This window comes from Triticum aestivum, chromosome 7A (assembly GCF_018294505.1).
Source record: "Triticum aestivum cultivar Chinese Spring chromosome 7A, IWGSC CS RefSeq v2.1, whole genome shotgun sequence".
Taxonomy (NCBI): Eukaryota; Viridiplantae; Streptophyta; class Magnoliopsida; order Poales; family Poaceae; genus Triticum; species Triticum aestivum.
Window position 1 is genome coordinate 538,756,546 of NC_057812.1, and position 12,170 is coordinate 538,768,715.

The following is a 12,170-nucleotide window of genomic DNA, read 5'->3' on the forward strand; positions in this document are numbered from 1 at the left end:
ATCAAAATAAAATGATAAAAACTTCAAAAAATAAAATCCTTCGAGAGGTAGTTATATTACTACATCTACTAGTTAGGAAAATTTAAAAACTACAATTTGGACATGTTTTGCAAAAAGTGTAGGGAAAATGTAAAACGGCTATAACTTTTGCATACGATGTCCAAAAAAAACGTATAATATATCAAAAAATTCAGCACGAAAATCCGCATCCGATGGAGAAGGCCTACGGCCTGTTTGGAATTTTTTAGAATCCTCAAATTCCAAAAGGAAAAAAGATATGGTCAAATTTCAGTTTGTTTAAAAAAATTTGGTTAAATCTGGTCAAACTACTTATTCAAGAAGTATTAATGTTACTACATAATTATTCAAGAATATTAGTGTTACTAAATAATTATTTCAATTTTTTGAATTTTGGTCAAATCTGGTCAAATTATGGTCAAACTGTGGTCAAACTATGGTCAAACTTATTCAAGAAATATTAGCGTTACTAAATAATTACTGTTTTTTAGAATAATAGTTTCAAACTCAAACGGTGAAATGTGTGAATTCATGCTCAAGCTAAACTCCTGAGGGTTAATAGGATTGACATCTTACTATTGTCAGGAAAACAACAAGTGCAGACTCGGAAACGAAGGAGAATAGAACCCGAAAGTTAAGCGTGCTCGGGCTGGAGTAGTGAGAGGGATGGGTGACCGGTCAGGAAGTTAGATGATTTGGAATGAGTGATCCACACTTGAGCAGTTAAGAGAGGTGATTAGAGACTAAATCATCAAATAATTCAAAAAAATTAAAAATCAAAAAAAAATTCCAAAATTTCCAAAAAAAAATTCAAAAAAAACCTTTAGTACCGGTTGGTAACACCAACCGGTACTAAAGGTCCCCCATACCAGGGCGCGAGCTCACGCCATGTGGTGGCACTTTAGCGCTGGTTCGTGCCGAACCGGTACTAAAGGGGGGGGGGCTTTAGTGCCCACCCTTTAGTGCCGGTTATGGAACCGGCACTAAAGGCCCTTACGAACCGACGCTAAAGCTCCGTTTTCTACTAGTGAAGTTAAATAGGGCACCATCGAAATCCGTTGAGACGACACCATATGAACTGTGGTTTGGCAAGAAACCCAAGTTGTCGTTTCTTAAAGTTTGGGGTTGCGATGCTTATGTGAAAAAGCTTCAACCTGATAAGCTCGAACCCAAATCGGAGAAATGTGTCTTCATAGGATACCCAAAGGAGACTGTTGGGTACACCTTCTATCACAGATCCGAAGGCAAGATATTCGTTGCTAAGAATGGATCCTTTCTAGAGAAGGAATTTCTCTCAAAAGAAGTGAGTGGGAGGAAAGTAGAACTTGATGAGGTAATTGTACCTGCTCCCTTATTGGAAAGTAGTCCATCACAGAAATTAGTTCCAATGATTCCTACACCAATTAGTGAGGAAGCTAATGATGATGATCATGAAACTTCTAATCAAGTTACTACTGAAGGAAATATGCCCTAGAGGCAATAATAAAGTTGTTATTTATATTTCCTTATATCATGATAAATGTTTATTATTCATGCTAGAATTGTACTAACCGGAAACTTAGTACATTTGTGAATACATGGACAAACAGAGTGTCACTAGTATGCCTCTACTTGACTAGCTCGTTAATCAAAGATGGTTATGTTTCCTAGCCATGGACATGAGTTGTCATTTGATAAACGGGATTACATCATTAGAGAATGATGTGATTGACTTGACCCATCTATTAGCTTAGCACTATTGATCATTTAGTTTATTGCTATTGCTTTCTTCATAACTTATACATTTTCCTATGACTCTGAGATTATGCAACTCCCGAATACCAAAGGAACACTTAGTGTGCTATCAAACGTCACAACATAACTGGGTGATATAAAGATGATCTACAGGTGTCTCCGATGGTGTTTCTTGAGTTGGCATGGATCGAGATTAGGATTTGTCACTCCATATACCGGAGAGGATCTCTGGGCCCTCTCGGTAATGCACATCACTATAAGCCATGCAAGCAATGTGACTAATGGGTTAGTTACATGATGTTGCATTACAGAACGAGTGAAGAGACTGGCTGGTAACAAGTTTGAACTAGGCATTGAGATACCGACGATCGAATCTCGGGCAAGTAACATACCGATGACAAAGGGAACACCATATGTTGGTATGCGGCTCCACTGATAAAAATCTTCGTAGAATATGTAGGAGCCAATATGGGCATCCAGGTTCCGCTATTGGTTATTGACCAGAGAGGTGTCTCAGTCATGTCTACATAGTTCTCGAACCCGTAGGGTCTGCACGCTTAACGCTCGTTGACGATATAGTACTATATGAGTTATGTATGTTGGTGAACAAATTTTGTTCGGAGTCTCGGATGAGATCATGGACATGACGAGGAACTCCGTAATGGTCCGGAGATAAAGATTGATATATGGGATTGTAGTGTTTGGTCTCTGGAAGGGTTCCGGAATTCACTAGAAGGGGTTCCGGATGTTCCTCGAGATGTTTGGGTACGAGAACACTTTATTTGGGCCAAAGGGAAAAGCCCACAAGGGTTTTGGAAAGAGCAAATGGAAGTTTTGCGGAGTCCAGGGGCCAGATGCCAGGGTCCCTGGTGTCTGGGTCCAGACACCGGGAACCCTAGCGTCTGGTCCTGGAGTCCGAGAAGGACTCTTGCCTTTCGGGTGAAACTGACTTTGCATATGCTTTTACTCCAAGTTTTCGACCCCAAGGATCAACATATAAATAGAGCTAGGGGTAGGGCTAGCACCCAAGACACATCAAGAAACACCAAGCCGTGTGCCGGCAACCCCGTCCCCTATAGTTTATCCTCCGTCATAGTTTTCGTAGTGCTTAGGCGAAGCCCTGCAGAGATTTCTCTTCACCAAGACCATCATCACGCCGTCGTGCTACCGGAACTCATCTACTACTTCGCCCCTCTTGCTGGATCAACAAGGCGAGGACGTTATCGAGCTGAACGTGTGCTGAACACGGAGGTGCCGTACATTTGGTACTTGATCGAGACGGATCGTGAAGGCGTACGACTACATCAACCGCATTGATAAACGCTTCCGCTTTCGGTCTACGAGGGTACGTAGACACACTCTCCCCTCTCGTTGCTATGCATCACCATGATAGATCTTGCGTGTGCGTAGGAAATTTTTTGAAATTACTACGTTCCCCAACAGTGGCATCCGAGCCAGGTCTATGCGTAGATGTTATATGCATGATTAGAACACAAAGGAGTTGTGGGCGTGGGTATATACATATTGCTTGCCGTCACTAGTTGATTCTTTATTCAGCGATATTGTTGGATGAAGCGGCTCAGACCGACATTATGCATACGCTTACGCCAGACTGGTTCTACCGATGTGCTTCGCACACAGGTGGCTGGTGGGTGTCAGTTTCTCCAACTTTAGTTGAATCAGATTCAATGAACAGGGTTCTTTCTGAAGATCAAAAAGCAATCACTATACCGCATTGTGGTTTTTGATGCGTAGGCAAGAACGGTTCTTGCTCAGCCTGTAGCAGCCAGGTAAAACTTGCAACAACAAAGTAGAAGACGTCTAACTTGTTTTTGCAGGGCATGTTGAGATGTGATACGGTGAAGACATGATGCTAAATTTTATTGTATGATATGATCATGTTTTGTAACAGAGTTATCGACAACTAGCAGGAGCCATATGGTTGTCGCTTTATTGTATGAAATGTAATCGCCATGTAATTGCTTTACTTTATCACTAAGCGGTAGCGATAGTCGTAGAAGCAATAGTTGGCGAGACGACAAAGATGCTTTGATGGAGATCAAGGTGTCAAGCCGGTGACGATGGTGATCATGACGGTGCTTTGGAGATGGAGATCAAAGACACAAGATGATGATGGCCATATCATATCACTTGCATTGATTGCATGTGATGTTTATCCTTTATGCATCTTATTTTTCTTAGTTCGGGGGTAGCTATATAAGATGATCTCTCACTAAATTTCAAGGTATAAGTGTTCTCCTTGAGTATGCACTGTTGCTACAGTTCGTCATGCTGAGACACCACGTGATGATCGGGTGTGATAAGCTCTACGTTCATATACAACGGGTGCAAGCCAGTTTTGCACATGCGGAATACTCGGTTTAAACTTGATGAGCCTAGCATGTATAGATATGGCCTTGGAACACTGAGACCGAAAGGTCAAGCGTGAATCATATAGCAAATATGATCAACATAGTGATGTTCACCATTGAAAACTACTCCATCTCACGTGATGATCGGACATGGTTTAGTTGATATGGATCATGTGATCACTTAGATGATTAGAGATATGTCTATCTAAGTGGGAGTTCTTATGTAATTTGATTAATTTAACTTTAATTTATCATGAACTTAGTACCTGATAGTATTTTGCATATCTATGTTGTTGTAGATAGATGGCCCATGTTGTTGTTCCGTTGAATTTTAATGCATTCCTAGAGAAAGCTAAGTTGAAAGATGATGATAGCAACTACACGGACTGGGTCCGTAACTTGAGGATTATCCTCATTGCTGCACAGAAGAATTACGTCCTGGAAGCACCGCTAGGTGACAAACCCGTTGCAGGAGCAACGCCAGATGTTATGAACACCTGGCAGAGCAAAGGTGATGACTACTTGATAGTTCAGTGTGCCATGCTTTACGGCTTAGAACCGGGACTTCAACGACATTTTGAACATCATGGAGCATATGAGATGTTCCAGGAGTTGAAGCTAATATTTCAAGCAAATGCCCGAATTGAGAGATATGAAGTCTCCAATAAGTTCTACAGCTGCAAGATGGAGGAGAATAGTTCTGTAAGTGAACATATACTCAGAATGTTGGGTACCACAACCACTTGACTCAGCTGGGACTTAATCTTCCTGATGATAGTGTCATTGACAGAGTTCTTCAATCACTGCCACCAAGCTACAAGAGCTTCGTGATGAACTACAATATGCAAGGGATGGATAAAACGATTCCGAGCTCTTCGTAATGCTAAAGGCTGCGGAGGTAGAAATCAAGATGGAGCATCAAGTGTTGATGGTCAACAAGACCGCCAGTTTCAAGAAGAAGGGCAAAGGGAAGAAGGGGAACTTCAAGAAGAACGGCAAACAAGTTGCTGCTAAAGTGAAAAAACCCAATTCTGGACCTAAGCCTAAGCCAGAGACTGAGTGCTTCTACTGCAAAGGGACTGGTCACTAGAAGCGGAACTGCCCCAAGTATTTGGCGGAGAAGAAGGATGTCAAAGTGAAAGGTATATTCGATATACATGTTATTGATGTGTACGTTACTAATGCTCGCAGTAGCGCTTGGGTATTTCATACGGGTTCAGTTGCTAATATTTGCAACTCAAAACAGGGGCTACAGATTAAGCGAAGATTGGCTAAGGACGAGGTGATGATGCGCGTGGGAAATGGTTCCGAAGTCGATGTGATCGCCGTCGGCACACTACCTCTACATCTACCTTCGGGATTAGTATTAGACCTAAATAATTGTTATTTGGTGCCAGCATTGAGCATGAACGTTATATCTGGATCTTGTTTGATGCGAGACGGTTATTCATTTAAATAAGAGAATAATGGTTGTTCTATTTATATGAGTAATATCTTTTATGGTCATGCACCCTTGATGAGTGGTCTATTTTTACTAAATCTTGATAGTAGTGATACACATGTTCATAGTATTGAAGCCAAAAGATATAAGTTTAATAATGATAGTGCAACTTATTTGTGGCACTGCCATTTAGGTCATATTGGTGTAAAGCGCATGAAGAAACTCCATGTTGATGGGCTTTTGGAATCACTTGATTATGAATCACTTGATGCTTGTGAACCATGCCTCATGGGCAAGATGACTAAGACCCCATTCTCCTCAACAATGGAGCGAGCAACAGACTTGTTGGAAATAATACATACTAATGTATGCGGTCCGATGAGTGTTGATGCTCGCGGCGGGTATCGTTATTTTCTCACCTTCACAGATGATTTGAGCAGATATGGGTATATCTACTTAATGAAACATAAGTCTGAAACATTTGAAAAGTTTAAAGAATTTCAGAGTGAAGTGGAAAATCATCATAACAAGAAAATTAAGTTTCTACGATCTGATCATGGAGGTGAATATTTGCGTTATGAGTTTGGTCCTCATTTGAAACAATGCGGAATAGTTTTGCAACTCATGCCACCTAGAACACCACAACGCAATGGTGTGTCCGAATGTCGTAATCACACTTTATTAGATATGGTGTGATCTATGATGTCTCTCACTGATTTACCGCTATCATTTTGGGGTTATGCTTTAGAGACGGCTGCATTCATGTTAAATAGGGAACCATCAAAATACGTTGAGACGACACCTTATGAACTGTGGTTTGGCAAGAAACCCAAGTTGTCGTTTCTTAAAGTTTGGGGCTGTGATGCTTATGTGAAAAACTTCAACCTGATAAGCTTGAACCCAAATCGGAGAAATGTGTCTTCATAGGATACCCAAAGGAAACTGTTGGGTACACCTTCTATCACAGATCCGAAGGACGGATATTCGTTGCTAAGAATGGATCCTTTCTAGACAAGGAGTTTCTCTCAAAAGAAGTGAGTAGGAGGAAAGTAGAACTTGACGGGGTAATTGTACCTACTCCCTTATTGGAAAGTAGTTCATCACAGAAATCAGTTCCAATGATTCCTACACCAGTAAGTGAGGAAGCTAATGATGATGATGATGAAACTTCTGATCAAGTTACTACCGAACCTCGTAGGTCAACCAGAGTAAGATCCGCACCAGAGTGGTACGGTAATCCTGTTCTGGAGGTCGTGTTACTTGACCATGACGAACCTACGAACTATGAGGAAGCGATGATGAGCCCAGATTCCGCAAAATGGCTTGAGGTCATGAAATCTGAGATGGGATCCATGTATGAGAACAAAGTGTGGACTTTGGTTGACTTGCCCGTTAATCGGCCGGCCATAGAGAATAAATGGATCTTCAAGAAGAAGACTGACGCTAACGGTAATGTTACTATCTACAAAGCTCGACTTGTTGCAAAAGGTTTTTGACAAGTTTAAGGAGTTGACTACGATGACACCTTCTCACCCGTAGCGATGCTTAAGTCCGTCCGAATCATGTTAGCAATTGCCGCATTTTATGATTATGAAATTTGGCAAATCGATGTCAAAACTGCATTCCATAATGGATATCTTAAAGAAGAGTTGTATATGATGCAACCAGAAGGTTTTGTCGATCCAAAAGGTGCTAACAAAGTGTGCAAGCTCCAGCGATCCATTTATGGACTGGTGCAAGCCTCTCGGAGTTGGAATATACGCTTCAATAGTGTGATCAAAGCATATGGTTTTATACAGACTTTTGGAGAAGCCTGTATTTACAACAAAGTGAGTGGGAGCTCTGTAGCATTTCTGATATTATATGTGGATGACATATTGCTGATCGGAAATGATACTGAATTTCTGAATAGCATAAAAGGATACTTGAATAAGAATTTTTCAATGAAAGACCTCGGTGAAGCTGCTTATATATTAAGCATCAAGATCTATAGAGATAGATCAAGACACTTAATTGGACTTTCACAAAGCACATACCTTGATAAAGTTTTGAAGAAGTTCAAAATGGATCAAGAAAAGAAAGGGTTCTTGCCTGTGTTACAAGGTGTGAAGTTGATTCAGACTCAATGCCCGACCACTTCAGAAGACAGAGAGAAAATGAAAGTCATTCCCTATGATTCAGCCATAGGTTCTATCATGTATACAATGCTGTGTACCAAACCTCATGTGTGCGTTGCTATTAGTTTGGTAGGGAGGTACCAAAGTAATCCAGGAGTGGATCACTGGACAGCGGTGAAGAACATCCTGAAATACCTGAAAAGGACTAAGGATATGTTTCTTGTTTATGGAGGTGACAAAGAGCTCGTCGTAAATGGTTACGTCGATGCAAGTTTTGACACTGATCCGGATGACTCTAAGTCACAAACCGGATACGTATTTTTATTAAATGGTGGAGCTGTCAGTTGGTGCAGTTCCAAGAAGAGCGTCGTGGCGAGATCTACATGTGAAGCAGAGTACATAGCTGCTTCGGAAGCAGCAAATGAAGGAGTCTGGATGAAGGAGTTCATATCCGATCTACGTGTCATACGTAGTGCATCGGGTCCAATGAAAACCTTTTGTGGCAATACTGGTGCAATTGCCTTGGCAAAGGAATCCAGATTTCACAAGAGAACCAAGCACATCAAGAGACACTTCAATTCCATTCGCCATCAAGTCAAGGAGGGAGACATAGAGATTTGCAAGATACATGCGGATCTGAATGTTGCACACCCATTGACTAAGCCTCTCTCACGAGCAAAACATGATCAACACCAATACTCCATGGGTGTTAGAATCATTACAATGTAATCTAGATTATTGACTCTAGCGCAAGTGGGAGACTGAAGGAAATATGCCCTAGAGGCAATAATAAAGTTGTTATTTATATTTCCTTATATCATGATAAATGTTTATTATTCATGCTAGAATTGTATTAACCGGAAACTTAGTACATGTGTGAATACATAGACAAACAGAGTGTCACTAGTATGCCTCTACTTGACTAGCTCGTTAATCAAAGATGGTTAAGTTTCCTAGCCATAGACATGAGTTGTCATTTGATGAACGGGATCACATCATTAGAGAATGATGTGATTGACTTGACCCATCTGTTAGCTTAGAACTATTGATCATTTAGTTTATTGCTATTGCTTTCTCCATAATTTATACATGTTCCTATGACTATGAGATTATGCAACTCCCGAATACCGGAGGAACACTTAGTGTGCTATCAAATGTCACAACGTAACTGGGTGATTATAAAGATGCTCTACAGGTGTCTCCAATGGTGTTTGTTGAGTTGGCATAGATCGAGATTGGGGTTTGTCACTCCAATTTGTCGGAGAGGTATCTCTGGGCCCTCTCGGTAATGCACATCACTATAAGCCTTGCATGAAATGTGACTAATGAGTTAGTTACAGGATGTTGCATTACAGAACGAGTAAAGTGACTTGCCGGTAACGAGATTGAACTAGGTATGATGATACCAACGACCGAATCTCGGGCGAGTCACATACTAATGACAAAGGGAACAACGTATGTTGTTATGTGGTTTGAACGATAAATATCTTCGTAGAATATGTAGGAACCAATATGAGCATCCAGGTTCTGCTATTGGTTATTGACCAAAGATGAGTCTCGGTCATGTCTATAGAGTTCTCGAACCCGTAGGGTCTGCACGTTAGCGTTCGATGACGATCGGTATTATGAGTTTATGTGTTTTGATGTACCGAAGGTAGTTCGGAGTCCCGGATGTGATCACGGACATGACGAGTCATCTCGAAATGGTGGAGACATGAAGATTGATATATTTGAAGGTTATGTTTGGACACCGGAATGGTTTTGGATGAGTTCGGGCATATACCGGAGTACCGGGGGGTTACCGGAACCCCTCAGGGGCTTAATGGGCCTACATGGGCTTTAGTGGAAGAGAGAGGAGTCGGCCAAGAGGTGGGGGCGCCCCCCCCCCCCCAAGCCCAATCCGAATTGGTAGGGGGGGCGGGCCCCCTTTCCTTCTTCTCCTCTTCCCCTTCCTTCCCCCTCCTATTAGGACTAGGAAAGGGGGGATTCCTACTCCTACTAGGAGTAGGAGTAGGAATCCCCCCTTGGGGGCGCACCATGAGGGCCGGCCGGCCCCCTCCTCCCCTCCTTTATATTAGGGGTAGGGGGGCACCCCATAGACACACAAGTTGACAATTGTTTTAGCCGTGTGTGGTGTCCTCCTCCACAGATACACACCTCGGTCATATCGCCGTAGTGCTTAGGCGAAGCCCTGTGCCGGTAACTTCATCTTCACCGTCAACACGCCGTCGTGCTAACGAAACTCTCCCTCAGCCTCAACTGGATCAAGAGTACGAGGGACGTCACCGAGCTGAACGTATGCAGATCACGGAGGTGCCGTGCGTTCGGTACTTGATCGGTTGGATCACGAAGACGTTCGACTACATCAACCGCATTTCTTAATGCTTCCGCTATCGGTCTACAAGGGTACGTAGACACACTCTCCCCTCTCGTTGCTATGCATCTCCTAGATAGATCTTGCGTGATCGTAGATTTTTTTTTGAAATACTGCGTTCTCCAACACAATCATGAAATGTCATACCAACAATTCTACGTATATCCGCAAAATCCTCATAGAAGCATCTCTAACACCAAAACTTGCAGCCCCTTTTGGACCCGTATAGGCGCTCCAAAAACACTTGTTAGATCAGCCTGCACGTGTCGCACCATCCTAAAGAGGGCATTTCGGCACGAAACCCTCTCGATTAAGGTCCCACCCATCCACATGGTTCATAATCACTCGTCTATCATTCGTGTTCCACGATGACAATCTGACATGGATTTCAGTTTCAGCAATTAATACAATGCCAAGCTGTATACACGATTGACGCTTATCGATTCATAAAACTCCCATCGATGTATCTCTTACATTAAAACCGGCACCCCTTTTTCGCATTCGGCCAAGCGCCGAAAGCACGCTTACTAGATCACCATCCACGTGTGGCGTCGTCCGGCAAACTATTTATCCTTGCATATGTATTTTTTGCACCCCTCACCAAGGAGCAAATAGGCAATGAAGCCAATGAACAAAGCTGTACACAGTCATGGAGATGGAAACTGCAATGCTTATCATAAAACCCTCCTTTTTCATTTCAGCAAAAAGAAATAAATAGAAGGAAAAACATTCTGGCCTTACACTGTCCGCTTCTCCTCCCACCTTTATAAATGGCCAACGCCCGCACTAGGCCCCCACCATCTCCCCTTCCCCACCTCCGCCTCTCTCCCCCAAAACGCCAAAAACCCAAACCCCACTCGGCGAAGAAGAAAAAGAAGCGGCGGAATGCAGGAGGCGGGGATGTCTGCGCTGTGGAACACCGTGCACGGGTGGTTCACCCCATGGGTGCTGTTCCTCGTGCTACACCTCATCGTAGCCACCATATTCGTCACCTCCAGGGCCACGTCCTCGGCGGGGAGCGGAGAAGACGCTCCGGCCGGGGCTGTCGGCGAGAGGAGGAGCCTGTCCCTCGTGGATTCAATGGCAATCGACCGGCCCCACTTCACCGCTCCCGCCCCTGAGGCCCCGGTGACCGGAGTACTGGATCTGGGACAGCCCGACGAGCAACCGCCGCCGCTCCAGATGGAGCCGGAGGATCAGGGTGAGCACGACGCGTTTACAAAAGAGGGTGAGCACGACGAGCACACGCACATGGAGAGGAGCATGTCGGAGGCGGCGGTCGAGGCCGAACTGCCGCGGCTGCCGACGCGGCTGCGCAAGTCTGCGAGCGACAAGCCGGCGTTCGCGCACTTCGTGGCCGAGTCGGACACGAAGGAGGTGGAGGCGCGCAGGCAGGCGACGAGGAGGGACGCGGAGCGCCGCCGTCCCCTGGTGGCGGAACCGGAGGAGCCGGCGTCGGAGGTGGAGATCGAGGAGGCCGGCGGCGAGGTGGACGCGCGCGCTGACGAATTCATCAACAAGTTCCACCACCAGCTGAAGATGCAGCACATGGACTCATTCATGCACTCCCAGAAGAGGCTCCACCGCCGCCGGGCAACTGTGGCGCCAGAGGCGTCTTCCGCGGCCGCAGGTGCTCCGTGATGCTGCACAGGGCTTCCGCGCTAGCCTAGTGGATGGATGGATAGCTCAGTAGTCCTAATAATAAATCAAACAAAACCTGGCTCGGAATCTTTGTCAAGAAATAGCAATGGCGGCGAGCCAGCTCTCAAGGGTTAAAATAAAATAACGGATGTGGTGTGCATTCTGTATCTCTCCAGGCTTTCGGACCCGTGTCCTTTGGCCGTGTGATGCGCTGTGGAATCTGATTTGCGATGTTTCTTTCTTCTGCACCTGTCTGTCACCGTTCGGCTATTTAGTTTAGACAGACAACGAGCACATTCCTCTCGTGCGGGTTTGTATGTAAGTTTGGCTTCTGCCCAGGTTCAAATTGTTGATGACGTCCACATCCGTATAGGCGGCCAATTGTCCGTTGACTGCCGGGGTTGGATATGCTGCAGCAGACAATCGGCTCTGTATGCACAGTGCGAAAAGCATACGCAGAGCATGGTTATAAG

At 44.2% G+C, this 12,170-nt stretch overlaps 1 protein-coding gene across 1 annotated transcript; it reads left to right on the top strand.

Annotated features, from left to right (window-relative positions):
• Nucleotides 1-10,868: 10,868 nt before the first annotated feature.
• On the top strand, nucleotides 10,869-11,857 carry LOC123151794 (uncharacterized). Its single transcript, XM_044571441.1, has one exon. It carries the CDS (start codon nucleotides 10,942-10,944, stop codon nucleotides 11,695-11,697), a length of 756 nt encoding a protein of 251 aa, XP_044427376.1. The 5' UTR covers nucleotides 10,869-10,941; the 3' UTR covers nucleotides 11,698-11,857.
• Nucleotides 11,858-12,170: the final 313 nt, after the last annotated feature.